Below are 18,404 nucleotides of genomic sequence, written 5' to 3'. Positions count from 1 at the left end.
GTTTGAAACTAAACAATTTATTTAATTAATTAGAGCCGTTAAATAATGTACTCATAGTTTACATTATGCTATGTCCTAAAGGAGGAAAAAAACACGGCACATTAAAGTTGTAGAAAATATTCAAAGCTATATGCTGCACTGGAAAGTAATTATTTTTAAACTGTAAAGGCAGCTAAGAAAAACAAAACACATTCAATGCCATTTTTTTGCTGCTTCAAAATAAAACCTAATGATTAATTCAAATAAAGACAATCTTTTTCTATGAAATAATCTCCCTTCATATAAACAACGTGAGCAATTATTCGTTGATTTTTCTCCCGGATAAATTTCTAGCATATAAAAAAGTTTTACTAAATATATAAAATTATATTTTTAAATAAATATGGTTGAAAATATCGAAATTTATTTCTTATTTCTCTTTGTATGTTTGAGGAAAAACAAGATACACATAACAACTGCATTGTCTGGCCGATTAAAAGCCATACATGGTGTATAAAATGTGTAAACACCTAGCTAAGTTTTCAATCGCCTTTGGGCATGAATAGCAGACAGTCCATACGTGTTATTTGGGTATCAGTGTTACACATCACTGCCCATGCTAATCAACAATATTATGGCATTTATTTCGTTCTTCAGACCGTAAACCCTTGTTTTAATAAATATGGTATAAATGTATTTCAGGATTATTTAATTTCTAAAATATCTGAGATAGTCACTTGCATGATTTACATGTACATGCACACTGATGTAAGGGCTCAGGAAATATTTAGTGAAATTGTTTTACATTGCGTAAAGATTCTCACAATAATTATATCGTCACTGAAAATGATAGCCAGAATATATTAGTAAGCAAAATTTGATGAATTAACTGTCATCAGATTCATTATACACATGTATATTTTTTCAAGATCCGTCAATAAAAAACATATTCGGAGTAATATGGGAATCGGCCTTGCTCTATAATTGTAGGATCTCTTTCAAAGTCATTAAATTCTAGTCTAAAAATAAGCCATTAATTTTATTTAGCACATGATTAATTTTCTATAAAAACATATATGGTAAGTTTAACAATTATCAATAAATAAAATTTAATAAACAATGGTTTAATTTGGTTTCAAATTAATAAGCTACAGATGCAATTACAGTGCATTTAGAGTGAAAGTCTCTTTTCTTCTATTATTATTTTTTTTTCTTATATATACTGTTACTTTGTTAATTATTCAGAAATAATAGTCATATAAGAATTGTAAATATGCTGTACATGTACATGTAACATGTCTAACACTTTTTCTCCTAAAAAAAGAAGTTTATCATTAAATTTCAACTGCCTTCATATTACTGACATTGTTTGTTGAAACACTGTGTAATCTCAGTTATGACTAAGTTCTGCCCATTGAATTATTAACCCAGCCTACCGGGACTGCTCTCTGGGACTACTTTCTGGGACAGCTGTGGGACCACTGTGGGACTGCTTTAGCAGTCCCAGGGACCTCTCTGGGACTGCTATCTGTCAGATTGGGTCTGTTTGGTACTGTACGTCACGGTGACCAACATTTCAGTTGACATACTCTGAGGACCCAAGATTCTTCAATTGACAAAGTTTGATGACTCTTAAGCAAATAAGTACCTGAAGATATTTAAATATAGCCATAAAATTGCAAAAGTAGATCACAGTGATCTACTTTCATTTGACTAATCTGTGGAAGGACCCAAGATGCATCACATGACAAAGTTTTATAATTCTGTGCTAAGAAGTATCTGAACATATTTAAAAAAAAAGCCATAAACTTTCAAAAGTAGGTCATGCAATTCTCGCATGTCCTTAAGTGCAGTCATCCTTTCCATGAGACAGAATCAAAAGCTAAAGCCTTCTCAAAGTCAAGAAGGAGCACTAGTCCAGGTTTACTGTTTTCTTTAGAATAATATATAATATCAGAGAGGAGTCTAGTTTTCACCAATGCACAGTCCTACAAGAAAGCTTTTTTTGGTTTTCATGAATTATTTCTGAAAAAAATGGTTTAATATGGTTTACCAATACACCAGACAATAGTTTAAAATCGATATTCAGAAGTGAAATTGGTGTCCTTCTTTGAACAAATTTGAATCTCCCTTACCCAGCAAGGATAATCTGTGACAAAATTGGTTGAAAATGGCCCAGTGGTTCTTGAAAATAAGTCGAAAATGTGAAAAGTTGGCAGACTGATAGACAGATGGACACGAGACAAAATGTGATCAGAAAAGCTCACTTGAGCCTTCAGCTCAGGTGAACTAATAATCCTCCTTCACTTTATGATCTATATAGCCCCATTATAGCACCAGAACCCCCTGACCCTGGTGCCATAAAGGACTATATTCAGTATTGACCTACATTTGCACCCAAAATCAAACTTTGATGTTGAAATCTAAAATTACAATCTAAACCAGGGGGATATCTGCAGACTTCAAATCATTAAATATTTCCATCGGCCATGATGCCATTTGTTAGATATGACATCAGGAAAGTGATGTAAATTCAAACTTTTCATGATTTATAGAGAAAAAGTGCATATTACATTGATATTCTGAGTAAAATTCACCGAGCCCAAGTCTTCTCCAACCGGTGTTTTGATATAATGTGTAAAATGATAATATCTATGAATTATGTGAATATTGTTATGGAGCAGGTTTGTGTTCTATGAATTATACAGTAAAAATTGAACAAATTTTGTCCATTTTGTCCTCTTTCTGAAAAATGACAGAAAATCCAAATACTTTGTGACATCATAGAAACAAAAATTGCCATTAACCTACTTTGAAACTACATTTTTTGTTAATTTAGATTTGCATGCAATATATACAAGAAATTTCAAGAAAATTTCAAAATTTAATTTTTATGGGGGCAAAAATATACATATACCACAAATAGTTCCTTCCCAATTTGGTAGAGGGCTTTAGCTTATTACAATCATGCCTGCAGTTTGACTGCTTAATGTCCAGGAGGAGAGAAGAATTTTCAAGGATTGGATTAATTTTGATAGATTTAGCCCCACCCCTCAGGTCCCCTGGCAGGGGGGGGGGGGGGGGCAGGGACCATGAAATTCACAAATTTTGTTCCCATATACCCATAGATGCTTTATGCCAAAAATTGACTGAAATTGGTTTAGCAGTTTCAGAGAAGAAACTGAAATGATAAAATATTAACAAACTTATGATGACAGACAAAAACAGATAGTGATAGGTCACCTAAGTGACTCAGGTAGCCTTAGAAAGGGAGTTCGTATTTTTTTTTTTTTAAGGTAATGTAGATGAAAACCAGGCGCGGATCCAGTAAATTAAGTTAGAGGGGGCGCCAAAAGTAGGCAGGGGGTCTGGGGGCCACCTTGAGGCCCCCAGTGGGTCCAGGGCAAAGCCCTGGTGGGGGCCCAGGGGGCGAAGCCCCCAGAAGCTCCTGAATTCTAGAGATTTTGTAGGATAAATATGTGGTCTACCGAGTAGACATTTTTAAATTTTCTCGACGAAACTATGATTTATGCTAACTTTGACAATTTTAGGGGGGGGGGGGGGGGGGCGCCCCCCCTTAAATCCGCCACTGAAAACACTCAAATGCCTTACAAGCTTGATGTTTATGCACTATCTATATTGAATTTACAATGAAGTTTATTTCTAATCACAAATGAAATATGCAAAAATTTTTCACTCAAATTATATCATCCTTTGCACTCTGAACTTGAGAACTGTGTACCACTGACCTCTTGCTGTCGGAACAGATCACTATATTTTCCAAGTCCTAGTTTACTAAAAAGTTCTGGCAAGTCTGTGTGGTCACTGTCCCAAAAATTGTTGACCGGTGGTATATTAGCACTGTCTACGTGATTACTACTGCTTAGATAATCATTGAAGTCACCTGTGAGGGAAAAAAAGATGTTCTAAGTTGAATTTCAATAAAACATGATTGTAGTTTCTAAAGAGTTTTATGGTAATGTTTCATTTAGATTACACCATAAATCCAAATTTTATTAGAGCTTCCTCCTTGTGGAAACCTTAGAATATACAGTCTAGACTGCCACAGCAACTCTGTTTTAATTAAACCCCCTTCTGTCATATGTGAACATATAAAGTTCCAACCAATATAATACCGTATAAGCAGATATTTTAGAAAGGATTCAAATTTGGCATTTTTAATGAGAATGTTGAGATCGCTATAAAAAAATATCGTTAAAAATTCCTTCCAAACTGGAGTTTAGCATTAGATTTCTAGGTATTATAAAAATACTCCTTGCAAAAATTTATGTACTGACTAAAAATTCCACTTATACAGTATTCTATATAAAGCCACTGTATTCAGCATCTCCCTGCTTTATGTGACAAGCAACCATATTTTGCTTGACTGCTTTAAGTGACTTTGAGACAGCCCAAAATCTAGTGGTTATCTGTGTACCAAAGGATTTAGTATGTCATGTGATGATAGCAGTTCTGAAAAAATGGCATTCCAAGATGACAAAAAACATAGCACTGTTTACAGAGTATTTTTTTTAAAAAAAACTAAAATATAAAATTCACAAAAAGAAAGCAACACCTATTAGATGATTTTGAGAATCCTGACATGCCAAGGATCTCCAAGCACTGAAGATATTTCACAGGCAATTAACAAAAATTAATGTATTGAAATTTGCCATAAAGTTTAATCAAATGTTTTTCATAAATATTGCTGCCAAAAGAAAGGAACATTGCTATTTACACATTTTGTAAAATATCGCCATAAAAGGACAAGGGGCTCAAGGGCCTAGAATTGCTTTTCTGATGAAAAAGGTGAAGATAACAAACAGTGATCGATCTCAAAATATCTGTAAACAATATAGTGAAAATCTGTGAAGAGGGCATAAAACATGGACCCCTGGAAATTCCAGAGGTGGGATCAGGTGCCTAGGAGGAGTAAGCATTTCTCGTTGACTGGTCACACCGGACGCCGTGAGCCCTATGTATTGATATGGTAAATGGAACATTCTGTAGTCAAATTAAAAAAAATTATAAGGCCTAACAATTGGTATGAAACAAGTAAGCCAAATGTGACCCAATGATAGGTTTATTTGCTAACAAGGTCAATAAAACTAACATAGAATTTACAAAAATGCCAACTTAAAATGAAGTTGTTGAAATCCCTGAAACATTTTTTTTTTTATACCCACACTTTTCTAAAGAAAGTTCGGGTATATTGCTGTTACTCATGTCTGTCCGTCCGTCTGTCACACTTTTCTTTCTCAAACTCCTCTTACATTGTACACAGTAGCCTAATCATCTTTTGGGAGATGGTTGATGGTGTCATGCAGATGTGCAGCAAAGTTTCGGAATTTTCATTTTCACCCTGGGGGTCAAATGGGGGTCGAAAAATGACGTTTTTTAATGCAAAAAGCCCCTGGTTCCCTGAGCTCCTCTTACATTTTACACAGTAACCTAATCATCTTTTGGGAGATGGTTGGTGGTGTCATGTAGATGTGCAGTAAGGTTTCGGAATTTTCATTTTCACCCTGGGGGTCAAACGGGGGTCGAAAAAGGACGTTTTTTAATGCAAAAAGCCCCTGGTTCCCAGAACTCCTCTTACATTTTACACAGTAGCCTAATCATCTTTTGGGAGATGGCTAGTGGTATCCTGTAGATGTGCAGTAAGGTTTCCGAATTTTCATTTACACCCTGGGGGTCAAATGGGGGTCGAAAAATGACAATTTTTATGCAAAAAGCCCCTGGTTCCCAGAATTCCTCTTACATTTTACTCAGTAGCCTAATCATCTTTTGGGAGATGGTTGGTGGTGTCCTGTAGATGTGCAGTAAGGTTTCAGAAGTTTTATTTCCCCCCTGGGGGTCAAATGGGGATCAAATTTAAAAAAAAAAAATTCAACATGTTTAAACACCCTGGTTCCCAGAACTTCTCTTATATTTTATGCACTAGCCTTAAATCATGATCATTTGGAAGATGATTGATTTTGTCCTGTGGATGTGTAAAATGGATTTTAAATTTGCATTTCCATTTGGATGGCAAATAGGGGCAGGAAAAAATGGCCCCTCCCTAACCCATGGGGTCATGATTTGTACAAACTTGAATCTACACTTCTTGGGAATGTTTCCATATTAATCATGCTTTTGTTGTTCTTAAAAAGAAGATTTTTTCTTCCTTTTATTCCTGTATAAAATTTTGATCCCTTATTGTGGCCTGACCCTATCCTCGGAGGTCATGATTTGAAAACTAGAAAATATGTCCATAGGATATAAATGCCCTGCCAAATGTATATTACTAATGCAACATGAGAATTTGTATGAGTGTATGAAGTTTGATGAGAGTATCTTGAACAGTTTCTTTAAAATTGAAACTAAAATCTAAAAAAAATGGATATAGATAATAAATTCTCACCAAATTATGTATAAGTGCATGCTTACATAAAAGTATCTTAGATTGTTTCTTTAAAACTAAGCAAAATACAAATTAAAGAGAAGAGAGGTCAAGGTCACAGGAAAGTGCAAGGTGAAAAGTTTTTGATGCAGTTGAATAGCTCTCACTAATACATATAAGTATATTAAGTTTGATAACAAGAGGCCCAAGGGCCTTGAATCGCTCTTCAGATAAACTGTACAACCTATCACTTCTATTTGAAGCCTCTACGTATTCCGTATATTTAGATAAACCCTTGAAATACCAATTCACCTTCTGAGAACCCAAGATGATTCTAAGCCAACTAGTACCTGAGAGTTGGTCAGGTGACCTACTTATCACTTGTCATTCTCTGAGGACCCATCAACTAAGTTTGATGATTCTAAGCCAATTAGTACCCAAAATATTTAATTAAAGCCATAAATTTTCAAAAGTAGGTCACAGTGACCTACTTTCAGTTGTTGTACTCCAAGGACCCAAGATGCATCAACTGAAAAAATTTGACGATTCTAAGCCAATTAGTACCCAAAATATTTAATTAAAGCCATAAATTTTCAAAAGTAGGTCACGGTGACCTATTTTTCAGTCAACCTACTCAGAGGACCCAAGATGCATCAACTGACAAATTTTGATGATTCTAAGCAAAATAGTACCTGAAAATATTAAATACAGCCATAAAATTTCAAAAGTAGGTCACAGTGACCTACTTTTCAGTTGTCGTACTCCAAGGACCAAAGATGCATCAACTGACAAAGTTTGATGATTGTAAGCCAATTAGTACTTGAAATATTTTATTAAAGCCATAAATTTTCAAAAGTAGGTCACAGTGACCTACTTTTCAGTCAACCTACTCTGAGGACCCAAGATGCATCAACTGACAAAGTTTGATGATTCTAAGCCAATTAGTACCTGAAATATTTAATTAAAGCCATAAATTTTCAAAAGTAGGTCATGTGACCTACTTTTCAGTCGCCCTACTCCAAAGACCCATGGTGCATCAACTGACAAAGTTTGTTGATTCTAAGCCAATTAGTACCTGAAATATTTTTCAGTTGACGTTTTTCGAGGACCCAAGATGCATCAACTTACAAAGTTTTATGATCATAGGCCTTAAAATGTCCAAATTATGCCTCTAAAATGCTTTGAAATTGAATGCCTGCAAAGTTCAAAAAGTAGGTCACTTTGACCTACTTTTTATTAAATATGTTTTACAGCCCCAAGATGCATCATCTTACAAGATTTAATCCTCTCGGTATTTGAATTAATGACCTTAATTGTTTTGAAAAAGATTAGCCATAAAATTCAAAAAGTAGGTCAAGGTGACCTACTTTTTAGTTGACGTACTTCAAGGACCCAAGATGCATCAACTGACAAAGTTTGATGCTCATAGGCCTTAAATTGTTCAAAATATGCCTCTAAATCATTTTGAAAAAGAATGGCTGCAAAATTTAAAAAGTAGGTCAATGTGACCTACTTTTGAGTCAACATGATATGAAGTCCTTAGATGCATCAACTGACAAGATTTGATGATCCTAGTCCTTATAGTAAGCAAAATGTCAACATTTTAATAAAATGTAATTTTTGGTCAACTTTGAAGTGACCTTGAGACCACGCCCTTTGCCCCAGGGTAAATCCCCATGCAAATTTTAATCTACAACATATCCTCATCCTTTTGTGTAAGTTTGGTGTTAATCTGTCCAGTGGTTCTTGAGAAGAAGATTTTTTAGCAACCAGTACTTTCGTTTCTATTTTCCTAATTATCTCGCCTTGTTAAAGGGTCACAACCCTTGTTTTAGTATAAAAGGGAGCCCTTGGGCCAAGGATACCCTGTGACAAATTTGACAATAATTGGCCAAGGGGTTCTTGAGTTATGGCCAATTTCTAAAAAGTTTACGCACACCGCACAAATGGCCATAGCAATAGCTCTTTGAGCCTTTGGCTCAGAAGAGCTAAAAATATCTTGAATGATTTATTTAAAACTGAGCTTAACACTTATTTGAGAAAAGAGAGGTCAAGGTCAAAGGAGAGATTGAGGTCAAAATGTTGATGCAGTTGAAAAGCTTACATCAGTATGTATTTACTATTAGCATATGAAGTTTGATAAAAATATCATAAATGGTTTATTCAAAACTGATCTAGACACTAATTTAAGAAAAGTGAGGTCAAGGTCAAAGGAAAGGTCAAGGTCAAAAAAGGTTGATGCAGTTGAAAAGCTTACATCAGTATGTATCAGCATATGGCGTTTAATTGAAGTCGGACATGACAAACACTATATGCCTCGTCCACATTCATGACAGGGCATAAAAAACTTGAATCTACACTATTTGAGGATGTTTCCATATCAAAATGACTGACAAGCAAATTCAAAGAATTGTGGTCCCCAGTGGATGGGATGCCATTATTTATGACATATTGTTTCAAATATGCACGCCCTATCATATGTCATTCAAAAGTAATCACCAAAGTTAAAATTTTTGAAAATTAGGTAAAACATCAAGGTCAAGGGGTAAAAAATCATAGCATGCTCGGAAACATATTGTTACACGTAATGTACATGTCAAATATGAAAGTCCTATCTCTTCTAAATCAAAAGTTATAAGGAAATATAACATTTTTGAAAAGTAGGCTAAACTTCAAGGTCAATGTCACAGAGTCGAAAGTCATGATATATCTAGAAAGGTCTTGTCACAGGTAATATACATGTATAATATGAATGCCCTATCTTTTCTCTTTCAAAATGATCAATTTAAAATAATGTTAAATTTTTTGAAAAGTAGGTCAAACCTAAAGGTCAAGGGTTCAAAAATCATAGTATGTTTAGAAAGTTCTTGTAGGTAATGTACATGTGAAATATGAAAGCCCTATCTCTTATTATTCAAAAGTTAGGACCAAGGTTAAATTTATTGTGACAAATGGACAGACTGACAGACAAATGATATTTAATGTCCCCTAGGTCCCTTTCGTGAAAACGGACGACAATAATGCCCTTGCTGTTCTTGAGAAGAAGATTTATGATGGAAAAAATCCCCTGCAATTTTCTATGTAAATCATTGGATCCCCATATGTGGCCCCACCCTACCCCAGTGGGTCATAATTTGAACAAATTTGAATCTACACTAAGTCTATGTAAAGAAAGTTTCAACTTTTTGGGCCCAGTCAGTGGTTCTTGATAAGACTTTTTAAAATGATACCACCAAATTTTCACTAATTCTTGATTATCCCCCCTTGAATGAGGGTGTGACCCTTCAGTTGAACAAACTTGAATCCCCTTTACCTGAAGATGCTTTGTGGCAGGGTTGGTTGAAATTGGCCTAGTAGTTCTAGTGAAGAAGACAAAAATGTAAAAAGTTTACAGGCGGACAGATGGATGACAGACAAAATGTGATCAGAAAATCAGAAAAACTCAAGTGAGCTAAAAACTTATGATCACAAGTACTTGGAAAGAGTTACAGTATTTGAAAAGCAGTTTTTTTCATGCATTAATTGTTTTCAGAAGCTGAAAAGGTATGACCTGTATCCATGTTGATAAAAAACTTCACATTTCAGAAAACAGTATGATTAAAAATAGTTAATCAAGGTGCTTTGAGTAGCAAAATAAGCTAAACTGGTATAGCTAATTCAACTACAGAGATCAGTCAATTTTAAAATGCACAACCTTTTCAACTCTTAATCATTAATTCTTAAAATATTTATATCATTCATTTCTGATTCAAGGGAGAACTAGATATCTGTTGACTAATAAACATGTACATGTATATTGTGTTTTTTAAGTCATTAATGTTTGTTTGTTGTTAAATGTCCCTCTCGGGAATTTTTCACTCATATGGAGACACCACCACTTAAAATTAATGAAGATGTACATGTCGGATTTGAGGTTAACATTCATTATAGGAGTTTTCAAAAATTAAGACGTAAAGAGATAACTCCTTCCCCTCGCCCCTTCCCCTGTTTGTTCATGAAACTAATACTTTGTTTTGACATAAAAAAATGTGAATATATACAAATAGTTTAATGGTCCATCTCTTTCAATGATTTTCATTCCTAATTCTACATGGGTTGACTAAAATTCATGAATGAAATGTCAAGCAATCTTATCATTGATGCACTTTTATTTAATTTGATGTAGTCATATTGTGAACATTTCCAGTTCATTAAGAGAGTGGGGATGAACTCAAGGGGTTCATAACCTTAAACCATTAGATGTACATAACATAATAACACAAGAAACAAAATTACGTATAGTCAAATGGAAAAATTTTCTACTATTTTGGAGTCACAAGATCTTTTGTGAGTGGCTAGGGAGATTGGAACCCCCCCCCCCCCCCCCCCCCCCGCAATTTGCAGTTATTTAAATAGGACTATATACTGATTTACAGATGCAAATAAAAAGTGACTTTGGATGCCCTTCCCCCTTTAAAAACATGGACCCCACCATCATTGTGTTTATTTTGTTTTTTTTTCCCCCGGAAAAAATTCCTGGATCTGTGCCTGTAACTGAATGTAATGTTGACAACGGGAGATAACTCTTCAGAATGTGAAATTTCGTCTATTGTGGCATCCGATGATCTTTGATCCTTTTTAAACTTTTACCTAACCATTTGCATTTCGGTTATTTTACCCCAATCAATACTTAAAAACTTGTACTTACCGACTGTCATAGGTCCTGTCAACTTCATGAAATATAATCCAATTAAAACACTAAATGAAATAATTTCTACTGATATACATGTAATGATGTTTACACCGCGCTGCACCATATGCAATGATAATGGTAAAACTAGTACTAGTAGGGTGACATAAGCCCAATGTGATGTAGAAATTTTCAAAAAGGTGTTCACATGCATGTACAGTACAAGAACAAATTTTAAATTATCATAACAAACGATGTTTTAACGTAACTTTGCCATCTAGGCCTATTTCCAAAAACAGGCAATTTGTTTTTTTTTTTTGGGGGGGGGGGGTTACAAAATTGATTGGGTATGGCTTTTCAAGGAGGTTTTTGCCTAATCAAATACTAAATAAAAAGTTTGCACATTTCGATAAATTCATCAAAAACGCTATTACTAAAATAATATTACAGCAAAACTTGTCTAATCCGGCGACCTGTGGTTCCAAAATTTTTCGCCGGTGTAGACAACATCCGGATTGGAGAAAATTGAACCGTTATAGCAAGTAAAATTACATAGATATAAACAAAGAGTGGTAAATAAATACTTGATCAAATGTGTCATTTTTTATGTTTGACTTGAAAAAATCAAACTCTGTTCTTCAGAATTTTCATTTCTGTTTAAGTTTTATATCTCTTGGTCATTCATTAAATTTGAAAATCATTAAATGTTTCAAACATGCTCCAAAACCTCATCGTAGCTGTAAATATTATTTTGTTAGGGACAGATTCCCTTTTAAAATTCAATATTTATACACAGTATTTGTTTGTTTTTTTTCAAATGTTATAATGAATATTGGACCAAAATCTTCTGTCGTTATGGTCATTGTAAACTAGCGACACAAAGGGAAGTAATTCGAATTGCACGTCGTGATCGCAAAACGAAAGTAGAAAGGAGGTCATGAATAAGTCTCCAAGTTTTTCTACAGACATACTACACGCAACCATCACTATCACTCGTTCTTTTGCAAGTTTCCTCGCCTTACTTGAGCCATTGATTTTTTTTTTCATCACGTTTGTTAAAATCTAAACTGTCGATACAGGATAGATCATTAATGGGACAAGATAATTACCCCACGCAAGACTTCTCTAATGACCAGCGGGCACAGGTAAAAATAAGTGGCTGGATTAGAAGAGATAATTTGTACTAATTATGAGCAGCTCTTTAAATAGCAGCCGGTTTACAGAATAGGCAAGATCCGGATTGAACAACATTTATTAAACATAAATTATAAAGAAAATTCAAGGGACTAAAATATTACGCCGGACTGAACAACATGCCGGAATGCACAACATCCGGATTCAGCAAGTTTTACTGTATTTGTTATTTTGAGAAAATAAATTTAAAAAGTTCCAATTATGGGCCAAAAATTTATATCCCCCTTTTATCAAAACCTAATTTACATCATTTATTAAATTCTGTTATTTCAGACTCGTAATGAATTAAGTAAAGGAAATACCAATAAGAGGCTCATAGGTCACATGGTCACCTGAGCATTTTATGCTCAAATTGACAAATACATGTACATGTACTGTGTAAATTATAGAATTATTTTCACCTTTTCCTTGGTAAGCCCAATATGAAGGAGTGTGTATTTAGAGGCAAACACCTTAGTGCGGGTATTACTGTCTCATGACAGCATCTAGTTTTTATTGAAACTTTCACACATATTATAAATACATGTACAAACTTATATGTAGATATATTTACAAAACAGAATCCGAATAGAAACTAATTTTAGTTGAAACTTATTCAAACTCATTGTAAAAGTTTATTAAGAAAGAGAGAAAGATAGAGAGAAAGTGAGACAACCTCTAACTTTATGTTTTGTCTTGAACATACTCAGTTTCATTTAGCTCGCATTTGAGAAAGAGAAAGAAAAACTAGAACAGTGCAGTTTTGAGGGATTCATTTTTAATATATTAAAGTGATTGCCAAAAAAAAAAAAAAATCAATAAATTAAAATATAACAACCCATTTCTGCCTGTAACCTGTAACATAAACTTACCTGTCAGTAGCCTGCCTCATTTTAAAAATTAATTGTATTTGGAGGATGCTCTTGAGTATAGAATAAGTTAGAAAATGTAAACACCATATGCAAGTGATAGTGGGATATTGCTACACAAATAAGGAAAGTTGACGATGGAAAAGGAAGTCATCTCATTTGTCATAAAATTCAGTTGTTAGTGGCCCTTATCATCTATAGTCAGTAAAACATCCAGATATGAAACATATATGGCAGACTCTGTGGTGTCTTTTATTTCAGGTTCACTTGGATATATATTGAATTGACATATGAACGAACGTAACTATTGTTAATTGAAAATAGGTCAATATATCTAAATGTCAAGTTGAAGGCCACAGCAAGTATTTTCTTCTTCTCATGTAGAATTTTTTGAAATAAATTCTGCTAGTATAACCTATTACTTCTATTTTAAGCCTCTTTATATCCTAAACATATATACTTAAATAAAGCCTTGAAATTCCAAAAGTAAGTCACCATGGCTACATTTTGGTTAAAACACCAAGAATCCAAGATGCAACAACTGACAAAGTTTGATGATTCTATGCCCCTTATAATCTAAAATATTCAGATATAGCCATGAAATTCCAAAAGAAAGTCATGGTGACCTACTTTTTCGTTAACATACTTTGAGACCCCCAGATGTATCAACTGACAAAGTTTGATGATTCTATGCCTCATTATTTGAAATATTTAGATATTGACTTAAAATTCCAAAAGAAGGTCACAATGGCCCACTTCTTAATGGACACATTTTGAGGACCCCAGATTCATCAACTGACAAAGTTTAATGATTCTAAGCCAATTAGTATCTGAAATATTTAAAAATAGCCATGGAATTGAAACAGTAAAGCACAGTTGGGTACATACCTCTAATCATTTTTAGAATCGGTAGGGGAAAAAAGTAATTCACTCAAAAGAAATAGTTCCTTAACTTGCAAGCAGTATATAAAGTAAGTAGTTCATCTGAACTAAAGATGCTTGATATATATGAAAGAAGAGAAAATTCCACATTCAAAACCATTTTCATTTTTTGTGTTATCTTTGTAAGGAAAGGAATTAAATTGTTTGATATGTGCAAAACCTGACTTTGGGAATTACCTACTTTTACTTTCATTTTCAGGATGTTTTTGCGAACATGTGCATTTTGCTGGAAACGATTTTGAAATGCCACCTTGAGATTTTAACCAGTTAGAGAAAATTTGACCAGCTTTCATTTGAGGGGTGTCCCATCCTTCAACAAAAATTAGGGGTGGAGCTGTGTGGGAAAACGTTAACATTGCTACCTAAGGGAAATGTATTGGTGGACTGTACCCAGTTACCTACTTTTTGGTTGAAAATTTATTATCTGAAATATTAAGATATAGCTGTGAAATTCCAAAATTAGGTCACTGTGACCTACACATACATGTACTTTGAGATCCCAAGACGCATCAACTGACCCAAAGTTTGATAATTCTAAGCCAATAACTATCTGAAATATTTAAATAAAGCAATGAAATTCCAAAAGTACCAACTGACCTACTTTTTGGTTTACATTCTCTGAGGACTTAAACCTGACATGGTTTGATGATCAAAGGCATCAAAGCTAGTGTCCAAAATATGCCTCTAAAACAATTTGAAAATGAATAGCTGCAAAATTTAGAAAGTAAGTAACTGTGACCTTTTTGCTAAATATGTTTTAAAGCCCCAAGATGCATCAGCTTGAAAGTTTTCATGATTCTAAATCTCTCAGTATCCAAAATATTAGCCATAAATGTTTTGAAAATGATTAGCATAAAATTAAGAAAGTAGGACACGGTGATCTACATTTTAGTTGACACACTTAAATGCCCCATGTTGCATAAACTGACAAATTTTGATGATCATAGGCTTCTAAGTGTCCAAGATATGCACCAAAATCAAATTAAAATGAATAACTACAAAATTCACCTATTTTGAGTCAACAATATGAGGTCCTAAGATGCATCAACAGATAAGATGATCCAAGTCCTTATAATAGGCAAAATATCAAAGTTTTAACAAAACATAATTTTTGGTCAACTTCAAAGTGACCTTGAGACCATGCCCTTTGCTCCTGGGTGATGTCTTGAACAATATTAAATCTAAAACACACTGTAAATCTGGAAATTTTTACGTCGATTTATTTTTGCGAATTTTGGTCAAAAAGCTGTTGATTAATTTTTACATTTTAAAATTTTGCGGACTGTCATTGGCGCTAAAAATAAAAAGCGCTCAAAATTTTCATAACAGTTTATACAGTACAGGCCACGAGTTTTCCCCGTCGCACCGTGGAAAACACACCGTGTGAAATGCTCTGTGTTACACCATGTACACGGTGTAGCACGGTGTGTGTGGATTTGAAATACACAGGTAGGCACACCGTGTCTAGAAAAATCCCTGCTAATGCACCCCATGTCACACTGTGCCCAGAAAATTTCCTCCGTGCTGCACCGTGTCCATAACATTACAGAGAAAAATCATTTTGTTCTGATAAAATATTTTTAAGATTTTAAAATAATTAGCACATTGATTTATATTGTATAATTATCGTTTTCTAATCTAGAAGACATTGACATGTGTTCTGAATTGTACCAATGATACATGTAACAGGATTAAATATCAGTAACAGAAAAATTAAATGGAGTTGAATTTACCGTTCGCCCAGAAGTTCATATTTCGTAAAGTTGTTTAGTTACTTTTTAAAATTATTATTGGATTGAAATTTTTAATGTCTGAAGAATTTAATCCCACGTAATCACGTAACGAAGAAATTGCATGATCAGTATTACATGTGTTATGTGATCCAAGCTGCATGTATTTGTTTTAGTGTACAAACCAAGCATTTATATTCTTGTGTAGAGCACATTTATTTTGTTAATCTTATATTATTCTGAATTTATAAGCGAGAATCGAGAGCAAAATTCCTGTGTACAATAATGTGCGTATTTTTCGTAACAGAATAAATTCTTTACATAAACTAGTAAGTATAAATTCTGTTTTAAAAATCCTTTCAGTGTAAGAATTTAATATGTTTTTTTCCTTAATTATGTAAAGAAACAATGTCAGAGAGAGAGAAAGGAGAGAGAGAGAGAGAGATGCTCTTAACCCCTTTCACATAAGTCTGAAGAAAAAATCATTTAATTCTTCATTTAATAATGCCGAAGCGTATTTCTCGTAACCGACGTTTTTTTTTTCTTTTTATAAACTAGTATTTATGTTTTAAAACCCTTTCAGTGTAAGTATTTTATAAGTTTTTCTTTAATTGAAAAGTGTGTTAAAAAAAATTCAGAGAGAGAGAAAGAGAGAGAGATTCTTTTTTACCCCCTTTCACATAAATCTGTAAAAAAAAAAATAATAATAATATTAATTCTTCGTTTTATTTACATTACCAAAGTCACAATTAACCATTCTATAATACTTTTTAAATTCTGTTACACTGTTTCATAGTCAACCCAGTTGCAACATGATCTCGCTTACACACGAAATTCTCGTGCTACACCTGTCAATCAAAATCGCACGACGCTAGATGGCCCAGAAAGTCTGTTTACGCGAAAAGTCTTGTGATTTGAAACATTCTTATGGTCAGTTCCGAGTTCACACCTTTCTAAAAATATATTGGGACACAGCTGGAGGGCCGGGGGCGCTGTGTGTTTATCACACCTTTCGTATTTGACCACATCAAGTGTATAACACACTCAACTGACTTCTACCGAGTTACGCCACCACACGTGTACTTTGGCTTGATTACAAACTTACTTTGTAAATTATTCCTTTTCAGACACATATAAACATGTAACCTGTTAGATTATGGGTTTTTTTAATTTCACAATAGCGTAATATAAAAAAATCTTCAGACTCTCGATTAATTAAGAAGGGGGGAGGGGGGGTAACAAACATAATAGCTTGAAAGAGGCCAGGGATTTTACTACATGTAACTACATATTTTTTTCTCTAAAACCATGATAATAACTTTACAAAGACTTTGATCATAAGAGAAGCTTTATTCTATGCATGTACATCCCCGAACTACATTCGCTACATGTAAATAATTTTTTTTTTTTTTTTTTTTTTTTTTTTTTTTTTTTTTTTGCAAACCGTTTGACACATTTTTCATTAAATAATTTCAGGATAAGGTAATATTTGTACAGTATACCAAAACTCGACTTTTTTTTGTGTGTGATATATATTTACCTCCATATTTTACAAGATTACAGACTGCAATAATCCTTAAATTATCAGAAAGTTCATGAATGTGCGTGTATCTGACACGTTTTAAATTTTATTTTAGATATTTTTAAAAAATTCTCTTTATGTAGAAATGATTTATAAAATAAAATATGCATCTGATAAATACGAAATATGAATGCATACGTGCCGCAAAGAAAAAAAATGAAAATGACTGTAATTAAAATGAACACAACTATAATCGAAAGAAAAGACAACCAGGTAATTTATTTACGAAAGTGTAATCACTATTCCTTCTAAGCATTATAATAGTTTACTGAACATATTTTTTCTCTCGTATAACTAGGTTTTGAAACACAACTTACACGGATGTGTGTACACATTTTCGGTGCTGGGCACGAGCACGTGGATCTTAGATTTTAGGACATCTTCTATACATTGATAATGAAGAACTAATATATAAGAAAAATTTTTTTAAAAAAAATTATTTCAAAGGAAATTGATATAATTGATTAAACAACGACAATGAATATTTATTTTTTAAGTTCTGCGTGATATCGTAATGGGACACTGTGATACACCGCGCGTACACACCGTGTTACACGGTGTGCAGACATCCTAACTTCAAAGACGCCGACACTGATCGAGGTCCACGCAAAAGCGTGGACTTGTGGTCCACGGGGCCCCGTGTTTTTCGGGGAAAACTCGTGGCCTGTACTGTAAGTTACGCATGTACATAAAATAAATTACGCATGTACATACAATATTAAACGATGCCAACATTCAATAATCAGATTATAAATTATGTATGTACATAAGGCCAAAGTTTTTTTTTCTTTTGGTTTACGATTCCGCCGACCCTAATTTTCACCAATCATGAAAATAAAAATAATGTCTATTTCTGACATATTTTTCCTGATTTTTCTCAGCTGAACTGGTGGGTTTTAAATTTTAGAATGCACCTTAGTCAAATAAGCGCTTATAAATATATGAGACCTTTACAAACATTTAGGCGACCGTAAATAAACATGTGCAAACCAAAAATGGCGGTTCTGTCATGTTACAAGATAATTCCTCACTGAAAGCAATGACACACACTTAAATAACTTTTTCTGCATGGAAAAGT

The 18,404-nt window shown here is 33.7% G+C and overlaps 1 protein-coding gene across 1 annotated transcript in view; it reads right to left on the bottom strand.

Annotated features, from left to right (window-relative positions):
• LOC133191008 (protein bicaudal C homolog 1-like) overlaps nt 1-18,404 on the bottom strand; it is a 524,664-nt gene that overhangs the window by 17,461 nt on the left and 488,799 nt on the right. The window contains exon 17 of the mRNA XM_061326674.1: nt 3,729-3,883. Within this exon, the coding sequence (XP_061182658.1) occupies nt 3,729-3,883 (155 nt within the window). The remainder of the gene's footprint in view (nt 1-3,728; nt 3,884-18,404) is intronic.

Source organism: Saccostrea echinata, unplaced genomic scaffold (genome assembly GCF_033153115.1).
Source record: "Saccostrea echinata isolate AGI-Se365-2 ecotype Australia unplaced genomic scaffold, CSIRO_AGI_Sech_v1 ptg000022l, whole genome shotgun sequence".
Taxonomy (NCBI): Eukaryota; Metazoa; Mollusca; class Bivalvia; order Ostreida; family Ostreidae; genus Saccostrea; species Saccostrea echinata.
Note: the sequence above shows the minus strand (reverse complement) of the source record. Positions and strands in the feature narration are given on the sequence as shown.